This window comes from Juglans regia, chromosome 7 (genome assembly GCF_001411555.2).
Source record: "Juglans regia cultivar Chandler chromosome 7, Walnut 2.0, whole genome shotgun sequence".
NCBI classification, from domain to species: Eukaryota; Viridiplantae; Streptophyta; class Magnoliopsida; order Fagales; family Juglandaceae; genus Juglans; species Juglans regia.
Window position 1 is genome coordinate 21,630,876 of NC_049907.1, and position 10,039 is coordinate 21,640,914.

At 29.7% G+C, this 10,039-nt stretch overlaps 1 protein-coding gene across 1 annotated transcript; it reads left to right on the forward strand.

Annotated features, from left to right (window-relative positions):
* Positions 1-6,908: 6,908 nt before the first annotated feature.
* Positions 6,909-8,864, forward strand: LOC109008445 (chaperone protein dnaJ 20, chloroplastic-like). Its single transcript, XM_018988529.2, has 2 exons — positions 6,909-7,482; positions 8,487-8,864. Exons 1-2 carry the CDS (start codon positions 6,985-6,987, stop codon positions 8,634-8,636), a joined length of 648 nt encoding a protein of 215 aa, XP_018844074.1. The 5' UTR covers positions 6,909-6,984; the 3' UTR covers positions 8,637-8,864.
* The last annotated feature ends 1,175 nt before the right edge of the window (positions 8,865-10,039 follow it).

The window sequence follows — 10,039 nt, forward strand, 5'->3', positions numbered from 1 at the left end:
TTATTATTATTATTATTATTTTGTTTTGATCTTCATAAATAATAATCATTTGCCAAAAAAATTAATCTAGGAAAACCAGATATAATTTGCTCAAATAAATGTTAATTTGATAGGAGTCTTTGCATACGGTTTATGATAATCATGATTTGCCTAGACAGATATGATAATTGAGATTTATCGAGTTGCTTAACATTCGAACGGCTGCCATTATAGTTGAACACACAGAACATATCTTGGTTGATAGGGAAATATTCTAATAATTATATATGTATATATTTGTTTTCCATCAAAATGAATGTCATTTTCAAGGATATTTGGGCGGATACGCTGATCATATCATGAACTGCTTCTGCTTGAGGATAATTAGATACAGTATCACTAATATTCTAATTTCATGAATATATATATATATAGTTTGTTTTTTTATGCTTGTTTTTTTATTTCCAAATTAACAATTTTTTGGTAGGCAAGCGTCGATTTCCAATTACCTCCATTGATTCTATCTTCATTTTGTCTTCCAATTGATGCATGCCATCTCCTCCTTTCAGCATTTATCAAGCCTGCCTTTTTCATATTTGTGAGTGACGAAACCATAAAATTAAAATAGAAAATAATTTGTATACGTATCTCTCGCGTATTCCTTTTCAAAAAATAGACCAAATTTGAGACATATATATATAATCTATTCTTTAATTATAGATCTTAACTTCTTTTTAAAATAATAAAAAAAAAAAAGTGTGTGTGAGACTTGTACACCTGTATTTAGCATTATTTAATTAAAATTCATACCAATTTGTGCAAACTATACATCTAAAATAAGACCACTTTTTTTTATGCTAAGTTGATGCTCGATGCCTTTCTTGCAATAATTAAAAAGTTATATAAGATTAAGGTATCTCACACATTTTACTACATGTTCCGTAAAAGTTATGAGTTTATATTAACCTAGATTAAACTTATGAGTTATAATGAGACAAAAATGCTCATTGGGTTTTTCATGACCAGCAAGAAAAACTATTCAAGTAATGAGAAAGATCAATATATAGTTCTTACATGCAATATAGTATATATTGAATAAATTAATGAGCCTAACTCATCTCATAAAATCGGTTGTACAAGAGATGATTGCTCATTACTTATAAATATGCCCAAGACCTTATCCACAGTCAATGTGAGATTATTCCTCAACACCCTCCCTCATGTGCAGGTCAGTATTTTTTCTAGTCCTTGTCACGGGATAAGTAGTGTGGGCCCCCATTCGTCCTGTGGCAGGCTCTGATACCATGAAGAAATTCATGGGCCTAACTCATCTAATAAAACTGGTTGTACAAGAGAGGATTGCTCATTGCTTATAAATATGCCCAAGACCTTGTCCACAGTCAATGTAAGATTATTCCTCAACATATATTCATAACTATTATTATGATACACTCTAAAATGGGATCATTCTCTCGTCATCAAATCATTTACAAATCATTACAAAGATGATAAGTATCATGTCCGTTCATCATCTCTTTTGTTTTCATAGATTGAAGCTGCTTGGATGGTGAGATGAGATTGGATGAGATGAAATAGTTTTAGATGAAAATTAAAAGTTGAATAAAATATTATTAGAATATTATTTTTTAATATTATTATTATTTTAAGATTTGAAAAAGTTGAATTATTTATTATATTTTATATGAAAATTTGATAAAATTGTAATGATAAGATGAGATGAGTTGAAACTGTTTTTCAATCCAAACGATTCCTTAATATGGTGGAGCTAGCAAGCATAGATTATCAAAGAAAACTTATTTTAGGAATAAAATTGTCACGTGTCGACGAGAAATATATTTTTTTATCTCAATTACGTCGACTTATGCATTAATTTATTTTAAATGATTGATAAAAAAAGGTTATTTAAATTATATTACATCAACCGATAAAACTTATTATAACAAATCCAATAAAGAATATTATCATTACTCATCAATGAACATCCACGGACCATGACATTTAATAATTGAAATTTGTTTTGACGTGCAAAAAGAGAAATTAGAGAATGAAAAATATGAAACAAACAGTAAATATTTATTAACACGTGCACATGATTCTTTTTTCTTTTGTAACATGGTCTATAATTATGTTTTTGGTTAATGTGAAAGAAAATCAAAGACACTAGCTAGTGAATATTAGTGGCTAATTAGTAATTAAGTTAATTCTTAAAAGATGAAGCAAGAACTACTTGTCATCGAATTGAATATAGTTACCTTTAAACAACTTATTTATTTCCCTTAAAAAAAATTATTTATTCTGAAGATCGGCCACCTTTCTCATTTTGGAAGAAACACTTTCTAGTACGAGGGGTGTCAATTCGTGTTCATGTCATTTTAAGTTAAAAGTATTAGATTATATGAATTAATCTGAATACGACTCGTTTAATTAAATAGGTCAGACCATAAAATTCAACACAACATCTTTAAATAACGGGTGACACGATACGACCCACTTAAACATTTTAATAATTATATACATTACCTGTTTAACTTGTTTTATATAAATGAGTTGAGTTAATTTGTATATTTATTTTTTAACACAATTAATATGATTTTATATATAATACAAGGATAACTATATAAAACCATTAACAATTATAACCGGATTCATGATAAAATATTTTATTATCAGTATCCAAACTAAAAATATATAAGAAAATTAATATTTTCATAAAATAAAATTACATATTAACAAAAAAACTCAATATTTTTAGATATTAAATAATCAAATACTAATATTAATATTATATCCTAACAACAACGAAATTCATATAAAGCTAAACACTTACAAAATTTAAAAATAAAATTTATTCATGTTATACGAGTTGACCCACTACTGATCTGTTTATTAATCATGTCTTACCGGATTAATCGTATTCGTATTGGATTCATGGATTGTATCAATCTTTTTACAGATGTCTTAGGGGCTCATGAGTTGAGAGCAAAAAAAACTAAGAATTTAGAACACATGAGAATATGTGCAAAAGAGATAATTAAAGGTTGGTTTAAGACTGAAACATCTAGTTGCGAATGAAAATAGAATTGCTTGATACTAGAGGGAGAAAGTGGGATGAGAGGGATAGGTAGGACATGAAGATCTATGAATACATTCAACCGCTACGTGAATTTCATATTAAAAATAGTTTAAATTCAAAGTTATTTTTTGCATTTGCGTCCTTAAAAATCCAATTACTCTTTGAGTTTTTAATAGATTTATGCTGTATATAATCACTTTTGTATACTTTTTGCATACTCTATCAATGTGATTGATAAAAATAATTATTTTATATTAAAAAAAGATAATGTAACCAATCACATTAGTAAAATATATAAAAAATACACAAAAACGACTACGTATATAATTTTTGTTCTTAATAAATCCTTGGAGTTGCCACATCAACACTAATGAGAGTTCCACATACGTCATTTGATTAATTAAAATTACTTTTACAACTATATATTCTAAAATATAAATTAAAATTGTTTTTAAAAACAATAAATAAAATTATATTATTAAGTTGATCAATAACTTAAATTATATATGTTATTATATGTAAATATTAATTATAAGCATATTATTTACCAAAACATTAATTTTAAAATAAAAGTAGTCTCATTTTGACTCCAAATTCCAACAAAGTCACTGTCAGACTCTTATAAAGAAGTAACTTGTACGGAAACGCATAAGGAAAAATAAAATAAATAAAATTAGTGGTGATTATTTTAATTTAATATATAAGTATTTGTTAAGATATTTAAATTAGAATAATGGAAAATTAATCTTATAGTACTGCCTACGTAGAGTCGGCTTCTCTTCTTTTCTTTTAGGGAAATGATAGGGTTACTAACTCTTATTATTTATTTACTATTTTTTTTATATTTGATTTTTTTTATAATTTTTTATTTTACTTAATAGTTAAAGAAGTGATAATTAATAAATTTATATATTTTTTTAATTTTTTCTTAATGATTAAGAATATTAAAAAAATATTTAAAATAAAATAATAAAAAAATAAAAACACTACAAGTAGTAGATGGGTAGTAGATAAGCAATAAGCCTATCACTACCCTTTCTTTTATGCAGAAGGAAAAAAGCGGCTACTAGACGGGTACTCATAAAAAAAAAAAAAAAACCAAAACAAATGAATGATATTCCAATCATATGACCGACATCTCTAGTTTGTTTTCATAAATATTATTATCTTATTTCATAATTATAATTTTTTAAAAATTTACATATAAAATAAAATAAATAATTTAAATATTTTAAATTTTAAAATAAAAATAATATTAAAAAATATTTTATAATAATATTTATTTAATTTTTAATTTATCTCATCTCATATATAAAAATAAACGAAATAGAATTGAATGACGAGCTCTAGAATGAGAAATGATATATATACAAATTCTAAATAAATAGATTTAGCATAATTTTTTTTTATAAATAAATAGATTTTATTATAAAAAAAGTATAAAGATTCATGAGACTCGTATTTCTAAAAAAAATTGTATAAACTTATAAATCTTAGAAAAAAGCATGGGATTGGATAAATAGGAGATATTTTATGAGATTTTGAAAAAAGAGAGAATAAATTGAATAAAAATATTATAAAATTAATATAATTTTTGTTTTGACATTTGAAAAATTTAAATTTTTTGTGTTTGTTTTGTTTAAAAATTTAGAAAAGTTGTAATGATTATATAATAATTAGATGAAAAAATTAAAGATTTGAAATTGAAAAATGTTTGTATTTGTGATGTTTGAATATTGAGATGAGATTATGTAACGCCACAATGGAAGGCCCAAACCACATGACCTATACTCCAAAAGGACTAGTCAATGATACAATTGGAGCCCCATTAGAACTTTATAAAGAGCAAGAACTTCTCATTCCCAAGCATTATGGGATCCCATACACCACTTACCCTTATCCATATCATATGTGGTATCACAATCTACCCCCCTTAAATTCCCAACGTCCTCGTCGGGTCTATCCATTATAGGTGGCACGGCTCAAGTCCCATATTTCTGGTTGGGATAGTCTCTGATACCATTTGTAATGCCCTAATGGAAGACCCAAACCACATGACCTATACTTCAAAAAGACTAGTCAATGATACAATTGGAGCCCCATTGGAACCTTATAAAGAGTAAGAACTTCTCCTTCCCAAGCAATGTGGGATCCCATACACCACTTACCCTTATCCATATCATATGGGGTATCACAGATGAAAAGTTCTTGCTATCCAAACCATGCCTAAATGTAAAGATTTTTATAAAAAAGTGGGCCCATTGTGAAAAAATATTTTTTCAAAGTGAGACCCACATTTTTATAATGTGAGAGATCTATAAATTTATGACTTGTATATAGCATTATTCTAAGAACAATAATTGGATGAGATTAAACTTTGAAGTTCTTCTACTCAACAACCATATACCATACACTTGATAATGTGGGTTTGTAATTTATATTTTATATTTTATATTTTTTTCCTCAGCAGGTGTGTAGTGTAAGACTACTGAATATAATTTTTTTAAACTCTGTCAGTATTGAACGAGCAAAATTGTGGTATATACTATAGAGAAATGAAACAAAAAAAACCTTATACCACACACCTTCACTTAATTAACATGTGATTTGTCATCTTTGTCCTTCTATATTTAAATCATTAATATATAAAACCAAATATGACAAATCAAATGTTGATTAGATAAATGTATGTGGTGTAACCGTGTAACGCTTCCATATAGAATTTCTTTATATTATATATTCCTTTTAGGTTGACTAGGCGGATTTAAATTGAATGGGTGGAATCAATTTTAGTGTATTTTTTTAATTATTCATCGAATCGGTAATCAATCAGTTCAGATCCTTTTTATCTGATCTAAATTGATTTCAAAATTGTATTTGATAAATGGAATTTATATTTCATAATGATAGAACTAAACATGTGTTATCTTTTTTATTATTGTATTCAATAAGAATGGCAAAAAAATTGAAGAGATAAAACATAGTGTTATTTATTTTCTTAATTGTGGTTGTGCATTAAATACTATTATTGTGATATATTTATAACTTCAAGATATTTATCTTCTTTGTATATGAGAATATTTGAGACAACATAATATAGACAATTGAGGTAAGTAAAAAATACATAAATTACAAACTTATTGAAACTATTTAAATTCATATAATATTCTTATTGAAACTAATTAATGAGTTAATATTTTAAACTCTTTTTATACATGATATTAAATACTTGAATTGCATTATATATGATTTTTAATATTCTTTTATTAATAATAAAACACTCAATTCAAAATTATCATGGATAACCCGATTCAATTTATTGAATTACCCGATTCATTAACTCAATTATTCATCAATTCTGAACTTGATTATTATAATTATTTTACCACTCTACTTAAAATGAAGAGTAACTATGTAAAATTAAAATTATTTTTTAATAAAGTGTCACAATTATATTGATTGACTTAAAATACGTTATACAATAATTATAAAATAATTATATGTGTATGATATTCTAATTTATTTATTTATTTTTTTCCCTCCTTTATCTATATATTCACTTCTATGACACAAAACGGGACAACAGTCCTATTCCTATTCCAATTCTAGTTGAATCTATTCCTCTCTCCCTTTCTCCTCTGCCCCCACCCATGACACCAACTTGCCCACAACTCTCCAACACAAAAATAAACCCCACCTTGAAAATTCAATGAAAACAAAAATAAATCTTTGAATAAAAAAAAAAAAAACCAAACACAAAAAATTAATAATAATAATAATAAATAAATAAATAAATAAATAAATCAGAGGTGAACATATAAGAGGAGACATGCTGCACCCCTGCAAGACCTTATAAGGAAAGAGAAGACAATATCCCAAAACATCCACACGCACACACAGCGCGCGAAGCAATGCGTTGCTACGGCTTGACACCGGTTCAAGGAAGCGAGTCTCGCTTCTTCCACCTCCACACCACACGACCCATTAACATACCCAATTCGAATTCCCGGTTTTCCTTTTCCCACTCCAGTTTCTTCCCCTACAAACTCGTATTCCCCACCTGTATGCCTCCCGTGTCGCTCAGAACCACAGCCAGGGCCGCCGTCAATGATGGGCTGATGACCGAGGAGGCCGCCGCCGCCTCCGGTTTGAGCTTCTACGAGCTCTTGGGCATACCCGAGTCCGGATCCTTGGTCGACATCAAGCAGGCGTACAAGCAGTTAGCCCGGAAGTACCACCCGGACGTCTCCCCGCCCGGCCAGGCCGAGGAGTACACCAAGCGGTTTATCCTGGTCCAAGAGGCTTATGAGATCTTGTCGGATCCCGGAAGGCGAGCTCTCTATGACAGAGACTTGGCCAAAGGTCTCCACCTCGCGTTCTCGGCTCGAAGACAATACGAGAGCAACGAGGTTTGCGTCTCTTCTCTGTCTCTGTCTCTCGATGGGATTATTTTAATTTTTCTTTAGATGGTTGGGTTTGGGGTTCAGTTCATTGAATTCACTTCTTTCAATTATTTATATTGCCATCTTTGTTCATTTGTGTTTCTTTTCAATTTATTATGGGCGTTGGAGTTTTAGGAAATTTCGGATAATGTTGATTTCAGTATGCATATAATTTACTCATCATCGTATAAATTCCTCAGCTGTGTCTTAAAGAATTTGTCTTGTTCCCTGCTATCTCTTTGTTGCACCATTAAGTTGGGCAAATCAGGGTTTCAAATATTAAAGAAGGGAAAAAAAAAAACCATGGATGGCTCTGCATCCTTCACTCTGATATCTTTGTTATTGGTATGCCTGATCAGAAGAAATGTAGGACTTCTGACTCTTGTTGGTTAATCCCAAAAATATTGTTTTTTTTTACAAGATAATCACCAAACTTTGTTGGACTAAACATTAAAAAATATTATTCAATTCACATCTGTTGGGATTTTGTTCTCAAGATTACTTCTGATATTCTTTAATTAAGCTGTTAATTCTTAGGTGTGTCATCTTCAATATTTCTATTTTCTTTGAATCTACCAAACAAGCATTTATTTTTCGATTATGGAAAGCTACTTCCTGCATCAATCTCAAGAAAAGTTTGGTTTAGTTCAGTGCAGTTCACTGGATATTTTGAAGCATGGTCATGGTGCTTATGGTAACTCAAAGATTATAGTTAGTTGTTTAAAAATGGGTGCGTTCTTAGTTTCCATTAAATTTGCGAGCTTTCAGTTCTTTTTACCGTTCTGCTTTCTTAGTTGGTACCGGAAAGGAAAAGGGGTTCCATCTTCCCTGTATTCTGTAGGCTCTTGTCATTTTCTTTCTTGCTCTTGTTTGTTACTAAGAACTTGTGTTTGGAAAATTAGTTCTTGGGCTTTCCGACTCTTGTGTTTACTTTATTACCAATATTCAAATCAATTTTCCTTGATGATCAGGGAATGGAAGAGATAGGTGAGTGGAAGAACCGTTGGCAAGCTCAGCTATCGGGGCTAAAGAGGAGAAGCATGAACAAGGATGCTGGTGAAAATTTGTCCTGGGGAGCTCGAATGCGCCGGCGAAGGGATGAGTTAGCGAATCAATTATAAGTAGTTTTTTCTTGTAATTTCAATGTAAATATAGCTTCCTGCCTTACAGAACATGGTTAATGTTGAAGGGGATATAACTTAGCATTGGGAAAAGATTTCCAATAGAACTAAAATAGAAAAATTTGAAAGTTTTCTCCTTGACCATGTGAACCAAATATATTGTACATAATAAGACTTCTCATACTTGGCATAATCAACTGTCTTTGTGTATGGTGCATTGGTGCTTAATTTTCTCCCTTTTCCTTTAAAACCTCCCTCTGTTGTGTATTTCCTGGGTTGAATTCTTCTCTTACATTGTTTAATTAACCACATTTACAGTGATTTTGACAACTATTTACATGGGATATTCCATTCAATACAGAATCATTCCCCAGTATTATTATATTCCTCTACCTTTTCTAATCTTACCCGACACATCAGCTGCAAGGTTGCCTAATTCAATAGCCTGGCTCAAGTTATAGTGTTAAATAATAGAAGCAGTTATAAGATATGAATGTATATGGAAACTTTTTCTTTTTGCTCAAAAAATACATGTCCTGAATTAGAAGGTTAACAGGATCCATCATCAGCTCCATCCACGTTGGAGGAGGCTCAATGCTTCCAACTTGATTTACATGGCCAAAGTTTGATGATAATGGCAAGCCTTGGATGAATGTATCTCCTCTTAATGCTGCAAAATTGCTTGCCTTCCATCTTTACCGGGGAAGAAAGGACAAAACAGTTGGGTCTGTGATAAGAAAAATACTTTAGCCACAAAAAGATTCTATAAAAGTAAACTCACAAACTGACGTGATTTAATATAATACGTTAGATTGTGAAGTAGATTTAACTTATTGTATAAAATCATATCAATTTATGAGTTTATTTTTGTGAGATTTCTTTGTGGCTTTAGCACTTCATAGCATTTTATTTGTAATGCCAATTTAGCTATTAGGGGTTAACAACTGATCTCTCAATTTGGTTTGAGGTTCAAATAGCTTATCAAATTGAAGGGTTTTTGCTAGGCGTTGTTCCCATTTCACTATACCTGGATTGGTAATTTTTTATACGATATGTCACTCTTGAGATTAGTCGGGATGCTGTTTCCAAACACTCAGTGTTAATAAAACGATATGTAAATGACAAAAACACAATGTGAAATCATGCAATATTAGGGGCGACAATATGTGACACGATCCGTGAACCCAACACGAACACAACATGAAATTAGCGGGTTTGAGTTTGATCTTAATGGGTTCGAGTCAAAACGGATTGATTCGTTAAGACACGATTAATAAACGAGTCAATAATGGGTCAACATACTTAACACGAAATCAACCTTTTTAAGATTTATTTTAAAATTAAAATTTTATTATTGTTAAGTTGTAACATTGGTATTTCTCAGTATATTTATGTTTTTATTG